This window comes from Talpa occidentalis, unplaced genomic scaffold (assembly GCF_014898055.3).
Source record: "Talpa occidentalis isolate TD23 unplaced genomic scaffold, MPIMG_talOcc4v2.1 talOcc4.6, whole genome shotgun sequence".
NCBI classification, from domain to species: domain Eukaryota; kingdom Metazoa; phylum Chordata; class Mammalia; order Eulipotyphla; family Talpidae; genus Talpa; species Talpa occidentalis.
The window spans coordinates 99223411-99239679 of record NW_023604972.1 but is presented as its reverse complement, the minus strand read 5'-3'; the positions used below and the strand labels follow the sequence as shown (position 1 = coordinate 99239679).

The following is a 16269-nucleotide window of genomic DNA, read 5'->3' as shown; positions in this document are numbered from 1 at the left end:
TTCAGTAGGAAGCCATTGCAAGCACAGAACAGGTGAATGCCAAGGGGTTTGATCTTGGCACTGACAGTACCTGCTACATTAGGGTTTGAGAGCTCCTCTGAAGAAGAACTAATTTTCTGTTAAATATAGGTACTTTGTAATGTTATATGTTATACTTAAGTCAATATATATTTAATTTACCCTACTCTATGACTTACTAAAGCCATTTAACTGAAATGATTAGGAAGCTTATTCAACGTTAATGGTGGTCTGACTTAGATGAGAACTTATCATTTACCAGTAATTTATTACTGAAGTAATGCTGATCAGAAAGAGTGGCTTTCTAAGACTATTTATTGTTTGATTCCAAACATATTTCCTTAATAGGTATTTTGAGCTAGATAATATAATAAAAGCAAAGATGATTATGCATAACATAAAATAGCCTATTGACAACCAAATGGGATTGCGACAAAGGAATATGGTTGGGGTCCTGACACCTTCATGGATGCTCTGCAGCATTTTTGAAGAAATTACATTATACTATATTTTATTTATTAAAATGTGTTTCCAGGGGCCTTGCTAGTGGCTCAAGGGGTTAAGACACAACCTATAAAGCTATCCACAGCCACTGAAGCACGAGTTCGATCCCCAGGCCAGGAAGCTACCCACATAGCATAGCAGACCTCTCCTGACTCGCCCACTGCTCCCCTCAGCAATGTGTTTCAGTCAGTCTGCCTGTTCTGTTCCCCACTCTGTCTCTGGTGAATCCTCTCACTACCCCCCCACACTTCTGGCCTGTACCCCAGTTCTTGTATGAATAAATAAATAAATCCTTAAAATAAAATGTTTCCAATTTGTGCTATACAAAATTTTAAAGTTGGCAAATTGTTTCTTGTTCATTCTCTATTTCACAACCCTCAAAAAGTATGACAATATCATTATCTTGAATTCACATATCAGTATGTTTTTGTGTTCCAAAGGTGTGCTCAATTCACTTCAAGTGATAAAGGTATATGATCAGGATTCTTGGGAATGAAGTTAGGAAAAGAAAACTGTTCCGCAATAAAATGTCTAGTCTCTTAGGGAACCATATATCTCTTATTGTTCAGGATCAAGAAGCAGCTCCAGAGTACTAACAGACAAGCTTGTGGTCACATCTGAAGAATGGGGACCAGGCTGTTATCTCCTTCAGTGGCAGCCCTATTTCCATGTCCCTACTTCTCTGTCACTATTTCCTCCTATTTCTCTGCTCAACACAGCAACTCCTTCTACTGATTGTGAATTTACTCCCATTATAAGCCACCTCTGTCTATACCTCTCTGCCTCATGATTGCTGCTTAACTGTGCCTTCCACTACTTTAACTCCACTTTCAAGTATTTATTAAGTGCCGGAGAAACTGATGAGCCAAAATAGTCATGATCTTTGCTCTCATGGAGCATATAATTTAGAGAGAGAAGTAGATAGTTAATCAGCTGGCCATTTAAATAAGTGCAGCACTAAGATAAATCATATTAGGGGAAGAAAAACTAAACTGGTTTGAAATCTTTATGTTTTTTAGAGTCACTTGACAGAGTCTTTGTTGAGTGTTCAGAATGTTACAGTGTAATGACGCAAGATAGTAAATCAGCTGCAAACCTGGGATTCTGGGACAGATAGACTGTGTTGGAATTACTCCTATGTCAGTGCTAGCCCCGTAATGCTGGTCAAGTTAATGTCTTTGAATCTCAGTTTTCACGTCTATTATATGTATGGATAACAGCTCCTATTAGTTTAGATTTGGTTCCCCCCAGACAACCCCAGGACTAGAATTGGATTGTAAGTTATTTGGGAGCTGATTCCAGGAAACTCATTGCAGAAGAGAAATAAGCCAGAGAAGGAAGCAAGTCAATAGTAGAAACAAAATCAAATAGGTAATCATTGTGGGTAAGGGGTAGCGACTCAATTCCATAGGGGATTTATATGAAACCATATTAAACAGCCTCAGAGTTATCCTCACAAGAGAACTAGATTGGGGGTACTTAACCTTCAAGTCCCTTCCATCTTTGGTGAAGGATGTTCCTAAATTCTTTACCTCTCCATACTTATGCTTCATGCCCACATGTGAAGCAAAGTTCCCAGGGAGTCTCCAGGTAGATTTCATGGCCACATAACAGAATAGTTAGTGACAAGAGAATATAGCTAGGGTCCTGACACCTTCAGGACAATGGATCTTAAACTGGTTTTCTTTTTAAAGATTTTTTTATTTATACAAGAGCTGGGGTACAGGCCAGAGGCGTGGGAGGGTGAGAGGATTCACCAGAGACAGAGCAGGGAGCAGAACTGGCAGGCAGACCAAAAGCACTGCTGAGGGGAGCAGCAGGTGTGACAGGAGAGGTCTGCCACGCTATGTGAGTATCTCCCTGGCTGGCCTGGGAACCAACCCGTGCTGCAGAGGCTGCGGACAGCTTCACAGTGCTGCACTCAACCCGCTACACCACCAGGAAGGCCCATTAAGCTGGTTTTATGAGGATTTGAGATAATGAAATAATGGAACAAAGTTCAAAAAACTGTGTCCTGTTGAAAGGTAAAGATAAACACTTATGAAATGATAGCATAATAATACATCGCAATATAATTCAAAATGTAATTGTTACCATGAGTAAACATGTTAGATTTTGCAATGTTAGCTGAGAAGAGTCAGAGGGCTTGTGTCCTAGAGTAAAACTGCAAGCGTTTCCTTGAGCTGCAATTTACTTTAAATCTTAACTCCTTTAATGAAAAAAAAGGGAAGGAGAAAAGGAAAGGTGACATGACAAGATGGACATCTTTCTGAGGCAGAGAAGGAAGCAACCAGTTTTACTAGAGCAGAGAGTTCATAATCAGAAAGGAAGAGGAAGATGAAGTTGGAAGTTAGAGCAAAGTTATGAAAGATTTCTTAAAGTTAGTCACAGGCATTTGGATTTTATCCTGAGTCAAATGGACAGCTGTGAAGATTGTTGAACAAAGACAACTATCTTGGAAATAAAATTCTAAGGATAAACTTAGAGAAGTAGAATCTTAAAAACAACACTGGGTTGGAGTTCAACTAGTATAAATCCTACTCACTGCAAAAATCTAAAGATCTGTGACTTGGAGAAAATGCGAACATTTTCAATCATAAAGTGGTTCCCATTATTGAGCAGAGATATCCTCCTAGTAAACTACTCACATTAGTAGTTTATATTAAACATACAGCCCTTGAAATACTTGAAGGTAACTAATAAGTCCTCAAGAATATCTCTTTACACAAAATACCTAGTTGCTTTCATAATATTTCAAATGGCCACATACTGATCTCCTATTACCATCTTGTGCTAATCTTTTTTTAAAGATTTATTTATTTATGTATACAAGAATTGGGGTGAAGGCCAGATGTGTGGGGGTGAGAGGATTTACCAGAGATATAGTGGGAAGCAGAATGGGCAGATGTACTGAAATACGCTGCTGAGGGGCGCAGCAGGCAAGACGAGAGAGGTCTATTGTGCCATGTGGGTGAGCTCCCTGGCAGGGGATCTAGCTCATGTTGCAGTGGCTGATGAACCCCTGCACCACCAGGGAGACCCCTTGATATTGCTCTAATCTTTTGGATAAACTCCCATCCTCACTATCACTTGATAGTGATGCCCTACATAATAGTTAAAGATTTATTTTGCTCAATCTAATATATAAATCATATGTATCTTATTATGTTGCTATTAATACAGCTTAAGATTGTATGTATCCTCATCTTAATTGTTCATCAGCATCTAAAAATTGGTTCTTCCTTCATCTTGAAATATTTTCTTTCCTTGGCTACCAAAGCATCATATTTTCTTAAATCGCTCTCCTCAACTCTTTGCAGATGATTTCCGTTTTCTTAAATTCAAACTGTTGGGAGTACCCTTCACTTTCTTCAGTATTACTCTTCCTAAATACTTAATGTAGATTCATACCTTTAAATACCCTGGTTATGCAGATAAGCCCCAAATAAATTTCTCCAGGCCCAGGTTGTCCTCTTAGCACAATATTTCATCTCTATTAAGATATTTTATGTCCATTAAAACTAACCCTTGAAAGGTGATCATAGATCTGAGGGGAGGGAGAGGGAAATGGTGGAGAGGTGAGAATCGGGGGCCAATGCATTAGACTGGGGTGGAGGACTATCAGTATTTTGGTGATCAGAGAGCTAAGGTGACCACACCTGAGAGGAGAAATCCTATACTGTAAAACACAAAACAAAACAAAACACCTAACGAGGATGTCAAACAATGATACTTCATTAATATATGAGATAAATAAATACCTTAGGTTCAAAGAAAGCTTTTGAATTCACCAAACATAAAAGCTCCTCCTCCAAAATTTCCACATAGAAAAGGTATGGTCACTCCTCTAGTGGCCAAAAATCTAGATAACCGCACTGATTCTTGTGTTTTTCTCGTATACCACATTACCTACCTCTCTTCATCAGTGTATCCTGTCAGCTTTTCCTTCAAAATATATCCTGTATCTGATTGCATTCCATTCTTTTCTATTACACCCTGTTTAAGTCACCATCTTGTTACCTAGCCTTGTATAATGAATTTTCTAGCAGCTTCTTTCTTCCATTTTTATTCCACTGTCTATTCTATACACATTACCCAGACCAACCATTTTAAATTTAAGTCAAAGTACCTTATATACTTTTTTAAAATCCTTTCATCAGACATAATAAAATGCAAACATCTTCCCATGATTTATAAGACCCTGCATGACAGACAACGCCTCTGCCTTTCTCATAAATTACAGCCCCTAACACAACCTTTATCCTTCTAATATAGTCCTGTCAATTGAATGTTTTGCTGTTTCCTAGTATATAACATTCCTACTATCTCAAAGCCTTTAAACTTACTAAACCCTCTGCATGAAAAACTCTTCAACAAAGCTTTGCTGGCTCACTTCCTTCCTCCACTGGACTCTACTCAAATATCATATTCTTATAAAGTTCTTCATTAACCAATCTAACTACAAAAGGCTTCTACTCACACTTATGCTATTTGATATTTCTACTTAGTGCTTCTCAGCCCCTGAAGTTATATAGCATTTTTATTGGTTTACTTGTTTATTGTCTACTCTTATTAATAGAGTACGGGCTACATGAGAGCAGAGATTTCTGCCTGTATTGTTAACTGTTGTATTTCTTCATTTTGGACAGTGACTTCCACATAGTAAGTGCCAAATAAATCTCTGGGGAAGGAGATAAGAATTAAAAAAAAGGAAGGAGAGAAGGGAGGAAGGAATCAGAATTCAAAGCAATTTGCATGCCATGGTTGAAAAAATTTATGTGAACACACACATACATATATACAATAATTGCTATTGAAATATCTTCCCTATGAATATTCATCAAGTCATGTCACTTGAATGCTGTATTTATGCAACCTATAGAATGTAATTTGTGCATTCCTTTAGGTTGGATGTAACATTTCAAACTTACAAGAAATTTCTAAAAATCCACTTTATATAATACAAAATATTGACTATTTCTTCTACCTTTTTGGTATCTGTGATAGTTAACTGCATGTGTCAACTTGACTATGGTATACTGCCCAGTTATTTAATTAAATGCTATTTAGATGTTAGTGTGAAAGTATTTTAAAAATATGGTTACAGTTGACTATAAGTAAAGGAAATAACTCCTCATAATATGAGTGGTTGTATTCAATAATAGTTCAAGACTTTAAGAGCAAAAACTTAGGTTTTCTGGAGAATTTCTCCTTCAAGATCGAATTCTCAGCTCCTGCCAAGGTCAAATCCGCCCTACAGATTTAAGACTTGCCAGCTCCTTGATTGCATAGGCAAATTCCCTAAGATACATGGAGATATAGAGAGAGGAATCACTTCAGAGAACTATCTTTATTGATCTCTTGAGAGAGACTTAGAGCTATAGCTATAGATTCTGTATAGTTAGGTTACTATCTTTATCTATTTTCTCTCTCTCTCTCTCTGTCTATCTGTCTATGTGGGGGAACCCTAACTGATACAGAGCCAGATATTTAAAGCAAATCATGTGCATTGTCATGCAAATCAACAAATATAATGAACAAACAAGAAATATAAGGCTAGCAACCTCTCTGGTTAAATAGATACATTTATCCATTATTAAATAGATACATATGATTAATGAACAATAAATCCACTTAACCTATTTTTATTTTATTCCCATCAGTATTGTGATTTTGAAAAATACCTTGTTAATTTTAAAAAGAATATCTATAGCAGTATTCTATTACAATTTGATAACTTTATTAAAATAAAAAAAAACAAAATAAATGAGTGCTTGGTATAGCTTAAATCAATTTCTTCTTGGTAAAAATAGCTAATGATGGTGTTTCATTCTATACTCAAAGTAATTGGTTAGTAATCTTTTTGAAAGTTTTGTTATGTCTTTTATATTTGTTAAGCATTTATGGAAATCTTATAATCTTTTTTTAAGAAGAAAACTAATATTTTAAAATTTTCTGTGTTAGATCTCATTTATTTATTCACATATGCATACAAGAACTGGGATGTAGGCAAGAGGTGCGGGGGTTGAGAAGATTCACCAGAGACAGAGTGGGGAGCAGAAGAGGTGGATCTACTGAAATACACTGCTGAGGGAAGCAGCAGGCAAGACCAGGAAGGTCTCTTGCACCCTATGTGGGTTAGCTCCCTGGATGGAGACTGAACTCACAATGGTGATAGTGCTGAGACTTAACCCCTATGCCTCTAGGGAGGCCCCTCATCGCTTTTATTATTTTTTGAAAGATTTTTTTATTCATGCATAGAAAAACTGGGGTATAGATGAGAGATTCAGGGGGTGAGAGGATTCACCAAAGACAGAGCGGGGAGCGGAATAGGTGGATCTTCTGAAATACACTGCTAAGAGGAGTAGCAGGTGAGACAGGAGAGGTGTGCTGTGCCATGTGGGTTAGCAACCTGGTCAAAGATCATAATCAGACTGTATTGGTGATAGTGCTGGGACTTTACCCCTACACCATCAGGGAGACCTGAGACCACTCATATAAATTAATCCTGTCAACAACTTTATGAAATGGGTATTACCATTACCATTCAGTAAACAAGGAAACCAAAGCTCCCAAGATTAAAGTACCAAAGCCACGCTATACCACAGTATCATAATGAGAGCATGTACCCAACATCTATCTTCTGGTTTCTCTTGTAATCGTTACAACACATTGAACTTTTCAGGGAATCCATGATCACATTTTAAGTTCTTTCAGTAACCCAAGACAAATTTTATAAAGCTGGATGTTATGGCACATTGAAAACAATCATATATTCTTACTCGTATACTTAGTATACTCTTATTTGTATCAAGGATCCTTCTTAATTTGCTGTCCAGTCAAGGGAATACTCTGAATAGATGAGAGGACAGGGAGGATTGCAGGGAGTTTGTAATTGATTAGGTGAGAAGCAATGAAAAAAAAAAGGTTTTGTTTTGTTTTTAAAAAATAACTCCAGGGACCTCTCCTGGTAGTGCAGGCGGTTGAGCGACACGCTGTGAAGCTGTCGGCACCCTCTGCAGCACGGATTCGATCCCGGCCAGCTGGCAAGAATCCCATATGGCGTGGCAGACCTCTCCTGTCTCACCTGCTGCTCCCCTCAGCAGTGTATTTCCTCAGTCTGCCTGTTCTGTTCCCAGCTCTGTCTCTGGTGAATCCTCTCATCCTCCCGCACATCTGGCCTGTACCCAGGTTCTTGTATGCATGAATAAATAAATCTTAAAAAAAACGAAAATAATAAAAAAAAATAACTCCACTAAGCCTAAGAGCTATGAGGATAAGACTTACAAATTATGCTCTATCTATAAGGGAAATGCACATTTGCCCCCACCCCACTGTCACATGACTTGCAATGTCTCCAGTTCAATGGACTATGCTTTTCAAATGTCAGGTTTGGTTATATGATTTAGTTTGGCCAATGAAATGTAAATAGAAGTGTCTTATGCCATTGGCTATTTATACCAACAATCTTACTCTTTCCCATTGCTATAAGAATAGAATGTTCGGGCCTCCCCTGGTGGCACAGCAGTTGAGCACTGGGCTGCAAAGCAGCCCGCAGCCCCTGCAGCACCAGCTTGATCCCTGGCCACCAGCGAGGCTCCCACATTGCACGCAGACCTCTCCTGTTGCGCCTGCTGCTCCCCTCAGCAGTGTATTTCGTCAGTCTGCCTGTTCTGTTCCCCACTCTGGTTCTGGTGAATCCTCTCACCCTCCTGCACTTCTGACTGTACCCAGTGCTTGTATAAATAAATAAATCTTAAAAAAAAAAAAAGAATAGAACGTTCTACACAGAGATTGTTTCTTTAGTCAATTTGCCGAAAAAGAAGATGCATGGAACAAAATGGCAGGAAAACTTGACAGCCAACATTATAATGTGAACAATCCATTAGTAATAGATTTCTAGGACTATTTGTTTCTGAAGCAAAATTGACTAATAAAAGCAATCAGTCTCTAATATAGAATAAAATAGAGTGAAAAGTAATGATGATTTAGAGATGCTAATGGATTGGAAAATGCTGCATGTTTATATGGTCTAGAATCTTAATTATGAATAAGGTTTTGCTATTATTGGAATAACCAAACATATCTTCCATAAGATTTGAAGACTACCAAAGATTGAAAAGGCTTTAAAAATCTGAATGCTCTAAATAATTGTATGCATTGATTTGTGTACAAAATCTGAGCAATTGTGATAGCATAGGTTTTTTCTTTTCTTTTCTTTTTTTTTTTTTTTTTTTTGCTTGGGATGGGAACTCTTTATTCTTTTGACTGAGGTATTTAACTTGATTTATATTTTCAGTTTTGTCACTTCTCCATTTGCTCTGTTTATTAATAAATCTTAACACTGATAAGGGCTTCTAAATTTGTACTTTGCTATTTAGCATACATATTTCTACATCCTAGCTAATAAAAAGGATATCCATTAAGTTTCTGTAATTTTTGAGGTGAATGAACCATTTGGAATGCATAACATGTTTTTTTTTTTTAAATCAAAGCAAATATAGGAGGTTGAAAAACGCAATGCCATATTATTTTCCCAGTCAGCTAAAAATTTATGACTTATACACATACCCTGACTTGTTTAAATTGTGCTTTTCTCAAGTAAAATAATAAGTACTTAAGACTTGGCATTAACCAAAGCATAAGATGATTTTGGCCTGAAGTTTCCTAAATGCATTATGTATTGATGTTCTTATTTCCTGGCTGAGGTCGTGGACAATATGTTGCTTATATAATATATGCTTATATAAGCCTTAATCTTTGAGAAAAAAGTTCTACTGAACTAATCATAACTTAGAGGAATAAATTCATCGATTAAATAACTTTTGGAAGATTATGTGATTATACTTTATATTATTTTTTTCTACATTTTGAAGCTGTAAAATCATATTATCTTGTTCACCAGATATAAACAGAAGTTTTGAGATTTTATTAATGGAATAAAGATCTATCATTTATCTTCATCTAAAATAACTTTCAGACCTCCCTGGTGGTGCAGTCGGTTGAGTGCAATGCTGTGAAGCTGTCCATAGCCTCTGCAGCACTGATTTGATTCTAGGCTGGCCAGGGAGATACCCACATGGCACCGCAGACCTCTCCTGTCTCACCCACTGCTCCCCTCAGCAGTGTCTTTAGTCCGTCTGCCTATTACTATTCCCCCCACTCTGTCTCTGGTGAATTCTCTCACCCTCCTGTGCCTCTGGCCTGTACCCCAGTTCTTATATAAAAAAATAAATCTTTAAAATAAAATACAATAACTTGCTATCCCTTACAGTAACTATATTTATTTTCAAATTTATTTAAAATTTTCTTATTTGATTAGTTAAAAAAATACTAACATCTTTTCTGTTATTTAGGATATACATGTTATCTATAATTATTTACAACTATTCCATTGTTTAGCATTAAAATAATTGTACTGTTTCACATTCCCAAAACTTATATTAATCTCATTTTCTATAGTAGCAAATTCATTATAATTTATATTCTTGATTACTGGTTTTGATATATGAGCATTTATTTTTTTCTTCTGTAATTTAAGAGAAAACAAGATCAAGCAACGCTTTGGCAAGATTTAAAGATTCTGTAAGGATAGTGCATAGTGATTAAGACCCTATTAATTGTTTATCTATGAAACTCCTCCCAACTCCTTTCTTGCCAACTGAATTTTAATTTTGTTCGGGATGGTATACTTCCTGCTGAAGTGATGAATCCTATTGCTCCAAACCAGTCTTCAACAATAATGTTTCCTGTCTGACATTTAATTTCCCAGCCACCTTTGTAACTAAACAAGGGCATGTGATCTATTTAGGTTCCCTTATGACTTCTAGATTTGTGTCATCATTAAAAGGACCTTCTCCTTGATGAGATTGTTTTAGAAATTCTTCTAAATTACACTCTGGTGGCTTTATGTTTCATATTGTATGTTGTTTATATCTTTAAGTCACCTAAAATTTATTTTTCTTATAGGAGTAAAGTAATCATCCACCTTTTTTCTCGCTTTCTAAATAGAACTTCCTCCTTTCATGCCCTTAGTTATTGCCGTTACTCTGCTTTTACTTCCATTGCACACTAACCCTGCTTACAAAACAAAAAACAAAGCAAAACAAAACAAACCAAAAACAAAGCTTTGACTGTCAGACTGAGATATTATTAAAGGAGGAAGTAACAAATAAGACTTTCATATTTTCAGTAACTTTGCATTCACGGAAAACTTCTATAATATTTGAAAATATGGATAATGTAGACCAAGAATAACCTGCCTACAATATCTCTTCCTTCCTCCACCTCATACAAACAGCCATCTTGGAGTGAAAATGCCAGGAGGAAAAGAGAAAGCTCCATGAATATAAGAGAAATATGATAATTTATCCAAAATTTTGCTGAGAATTTTTTTGTATGTGAAAGATATTTCTGGCATTTTTCAAAAGTTAAACAAAGGCCATTTATAGTTAAAAACTATATTTTTAACAAAGGAAGGGATTACTTCCTGCTTTGTTAGAGAAACTGTGCTTCATGTATTCCTATTTCCTCTGAATGGATCTTGAATTTTTTTACAGATAAAAGCAGAATGCAACCATTTACAGTTATGACCCAGGTTAAGAACACAGGTTTACAGCAAGACCCTCTTTAAAATAATGTTCATCCTTATTAATAGATTACAAAAATTTTTTTTATAAAACTGGCAAATCAAATACTTGTTGAAGTTGGGTATAGTATTTGGAGGTTTATTTTTAATTTACTTTTATGTACATGTGAAAAAGTTCTATAATGAAAATAAAAATGATATTTTAAACTTTCATTAGTCATTTATACCTTAATTTGTGTAAAAATCCTTAGAACAGTGTGAGGATCAGGTTTCCAGCAAAAGATGAGGAGGGCTTACCTTAGAGAGATGCATTCATACAACTGGGAATGAAATGTTACCATATTCCAAGTATTTGGAAATGACCATTGTCAAACCAATAGAAAGAAAAAACCTGAAAGGTTGACAGTACAAAAATGACCTGAAGACATCTACCAAAAATTCCTGAAAACACTATGTCTTTCTCTTAGATGGCAGTGACATCACAATACTCCATTGGTGCAGCTAACTAGTTGTTATGAGTCAATATCACACCTCAACTTTTAGGACATTATGTCATAATTTTGAAACTATTTATTGTTTCTTTTATGATCAAAGGTTCATTCTCTTCATTTTAGTGCTGAACTATTAAGGTACATTTAGAATCTACTATAGAAACAGTATGGCATTTAGAATAAGCAAGCAAACAAAGATACATGATCTCTGATTTCCATTTCAGTTAAAAGATTCAAAATATTTTTAATATAAAATGAACTAAAGAGTTTGATGTTCATTAAAATCACATTTGTTTAAATTCTCACTCAATTTTTTTTCTAATCATGTAGCTTCACTTTTACCAGGATTCTCTTCTGAAAAAATGTTAACGAAAAGGACTAAAGGAAAAGGTTGGTGAATGTGGTAAGTGTGTGAGAGTGTGTGTTTGTGTGTGTGTGTGTGTGTGAGAGAGAGAGAGAGAAATAGAGAGAGAGAGGTGTGTGGAAGGGACCAAGAAACATAAAAAAATGCTAAAAAAGAAAAAAGAATAATAAAAATTTGTTTTCAAGTTTGCCAAAAAGAGTAATTGAATGGAATTGGAATAAAAACGTAACACTGGCTTGCTTTGTGTAATGGAAAAGTGACAAAAGAAGAATAGACAGGAGGGGAAAAAAAAAAAAACAGTATAAAAGTGGGAAGGAAAGTTGTGTTGTATTATTGTTTTATTTTATTTTACTTTGGTAGGCAGAGAGATAAAGGAATTTTGGGAAAGCAAGATGTACAAAAAAGGCTTTTATGAAGTTTTGAAGGGTGAGTGGAATATGTAAAATTTGCCTTTAGAGTCATCTGTATTTATTTTGGATATATTTTCAAGTTGCCATGAGTTTGAAGTTGAAATAAATTAGGCTCAATTTTATTCAAGTTTCAATTCAATAAAATAAATTTCACTTAATATTAGCCTAAAGTATGTGTGTTAATGCTGCTACTAAAGGTCACCATTATAAAGATGTTCCATTAACTTCTTCACCAACAACTCAAATATTGGTTAAGCTTAAATTAAAATACTGGCAAGAGATGTTATATATGGAAAACTATTTGAATTCATTTCAGGACAGAGTATAATGAAAATACCACAGGTATCATTTTTACCTAGAAACTGTTTGTGTTGCAGATCTGCCACATACAAGTTGGAGGACATTAAACAAATCAACTTAATGAATTTATATTTATAAATTTATAATTTTAATAAATTTTTTAGTTCTAGAAGTTCTATTTGATATATATTTTTAGTTCTAGAAGTTCTATTTGATATAGTTTTTAGTTCTAGAAGTTCTAGTTGATATATTTTTTTAGTTCTAGAAGTTCTATTTGATATATTTTTCAAAATTGCCTGATGCCACTTGAGAAAGGCATGATTTTTTTCTTCCTAGTTTTTTATATTAGTCATTTGAAACATGTTGTAGCCAATATCTAATAATCCAATTTTCTAAAGTTTTAGGGTATAAGCCTGTTGTTTGTTGTGTTTGTTGACTTTAACTTATGATGAAATACTTACTTGTGTGATCTGTAATTTTGGATTGTGAGTGCATTTTAATCAAGAACTTTATTTATGGGAATCCTGCATGGTGAGTGCTTCAAGAACAGTTTGTGCTGCCTCACCTAGGCATGATGGAGTAACAGGGGCTGTATTTACCCTCCTGCTTGAAACAACTAAAAATATGGACAAAAAATATATGAAGTGATAGTTTTTAAAGACAATAGACATAAGCAACAAAGGCAATTATCCCTGGGAGATGGCAACAAATGAGGTAAACTCCACATAAAGAGGTTTCCAGAGAAAGGGTGCATAGGAGAAGGCTGGTCATTTAGGAGGGTGAAGATGCAAAGCTGAGAATGTGGAAAGGTCAAGGGGGTTAAAGTTCACAAGTCAGATTATGATGAAGCATGTTTAATTATTTTAAAATTTACTCTATTATATGTAGATTAGAGAGAAATGTGAGAGATATACGTGTGCGTGCGCGCGCACACACACACACACACACACACACTCTATTTAATGAAACATGGTAATGTTCCATATAGCTTAATAAACTCTTAACAGTTTCCTCTTCCTTTATAAAATTGTTGCTTTAATAATTCATTCAGGTATGGTTCTGGTAAAATAATTCAATTACTGTTTTCTGATACTCAGAGTGAACAAAACTAGGATGCTGTTTAACAATCTTTCTGCCTTGGTGTTTAACATTTTTCTCTATGCCATTTTTCCACTTTCATAAGATGTTCTTTGACTTCTTTTCCTTTGAACTGCAGATAAAATTGTTAAGAATATCTCTGTCAAAGGTGATGTATCAACCTTTTTTATTAAAAAAATATTGAGCATGGTGGCCAGATGAAAGGGAATTTTTAAGATCACATAATTTTTTTAAATATTGTTTTAATTATATATCTTATTTATTGTAATATATATGGTCAGAATCAAATTTAATGATCATTTATAACAACTGCATTAGACACTGAGTATTTGACTTCTTTGCATTATTTCAATATTTTCAGTTATGTTTATTTAATTTTACTTTATTAATGACAAATTGTTCCCTCAAATTACAATAGTGGTATATAATTGAAAAATATATATAAATATGAAGGACATACATATATATTATTTATATATATAAAATATATATAGTTATACATATATATTTATATATATAAATAAATATGAAGGGCAACAGATAAAAAATTCCTATAATGGTACAAAACCCAATCTATTTAAAAAGTGCTGTGTATCATCTTTTTAAATTTTCTTCCTGGATCCTGTAACCTTGTCTTTCTGTAACATCTGGACATCCAATATGGATTGAATTCTATCCAGTCATTTATAGTCAAAGACATATTGATGGCTTTCTGAAGCTTTACAGTACTGATTTTTTTAAAGCATGGGCTATATATTCATTTGAATCTTTTCCAATTTTATATCTCATATTGAAAAGTAGATAGGGTAAAACCCCCAACTATTGACTGCAAATTAAACCTTAAATTTAATAGTATAACTATTCTAAATGAACAAAATCCTGTTTTATGTACTGAAAATGTATATATAAACTTTATTACACCTATATTCAAAATAGAGATGAAGTGGATTTACGGACTTATTTACTCTAAACTTTATTCCATCATTTAAATGTAAAATATGAATGGAAATATACTAGTTTTTCACAGTTATTAAAAATATCAGGAAATTGTTGCCCAAATATAAAAAAATCAGAAACTTATTTCTAAAATTACAGGAATTTTGTATGAAAGATTCTGCCTTGGCTGGCTACACCTCCAACTATAATCTCCAGAGTTGAGCATAGTTATTACCTGGAGTTAGCCGCTGCCATAGCATATTCAGCTGAAGGGAAAGGGTTGCATAGAGAAGAAGCACTATGAAGGCTGATGAAAGTACTGAAGCTGTCTCATTGTTCCCTACAAAGTCTCATACATCATCCTTTCAATTATCCTTATCATGTAGCATGATACCTTATGGTATCCTTATCATATCCCTATTATGTAGCATAATGTCTTGTGGTTTTAAGATGGAGGAAATCCACTTTCTTGGCTGGTTCTCAGTTTGGGGGCTCTTAGTTCCTAAAGGCTGCCTACCTTTCCCTAGCACATGGTTTTATCCACTTACAGGTTCTTGCTTTCCTATAGACTAGTCAGAATGTGTCTTTCTGATTTCTTCTTCTGTGATCAGATGAAAAAAAAATGTTTTTAAACAATCATGATAAAATCACCTTATCAAACCACCTTAAGGTCAAGTGATTTGGGACATTAATTATATCAGTAACACTCTTTCTCGGTAATAATTACAGTAGTGCTTGATTGAATAAGTGGAAGAAGATACATGAACATCAGGGACTGGGAACCTTGGGAGGCCATCTTAGAATTCTACCTAAATGAGTCAGATGTTATTAACTGGTAAGATATTATCTTACTTCAGGAACTTTAGGAAATAGCCAGATATAATCAGTAATCAGAATAGACTAACACAGGATACCTGTTTTATATTCATTAATTTCTGCTAGTATTCAAGGAACTATTTTTAACAGGTGGCATTTTTTCCTGTATTTGTATATAATGGAAATGTTTGAGTTGTAATTTTACCATGTGAGCACTCTTTTTAATTTTAGATTCATGGAACTAAAAGAAGGACCACAAGATTCTGTCACCCTTAGTTAGCATTAAAGAGTGCAGATGATATGATAATATACTACATAGAGAACCCCAAAATCTCCACAGAAAAACTAATTCAACTCATCAATCAATTCAGTAAAGTGGCAGGATACAAAATCAACACGCAAAAGTCAGTAGCCTTCCTATACACAAACAATAAATCTGAAGAAGAAGAAATAAAAAAAACCATCCCTTTTATTATCAAAACAAAAAAAATCAAATATTTGGGAATAAATCTAACAAAAGAGGTAAAGGACCTATACAAAGAAAACAATAAAACACTGTTAAAAGAAATAGAAGAAGACACAAAGAAATGGAAAGACATCCCCTGCTCATGGATTGGAAGAATAAACATTATTAAAATGGCCATCCTACCAAAAGCAATATACAGATTCAATGCTATTCCAATCAAAATTTCAATGTCATTCTTCAAAGAAATAGAACAATTATTGATGAAATTCATATGGAAT

The 16269-nt window shown here is 34.6% G+C and overlaps 1 protein-coding gene across 3 annotated transcripts in view; it reads right to left on the bottom strand.

Moving 5' to 3' along the window:
• The window catches only part of RASA1 (RAS p21 protein activator 1), a 371951-nt gene that overhangs the window by 93084 nt on the left and 262598 nt on the right, over positions 1-16269 (bottom strand). Inside the window, exon 1 of one of the 3 annotated variants that reach the window (XM_054688109.1) lies at positions 11408-11518. The exons of the other annotated variants lie outside the window; for them this stretch is intronic. Within the exon in view, the coding sequence (XP_054544084.1) occupies positions 11408-11451 (44 nt within the window). The 5' untranslated portion in view covers positions 11452-11518. Of the gene's footprint in view, positions 1-11407; positions 11519-16269 lie in introns of those variants that run through there. 3 annotated transcript variants of the gene reach the window in all.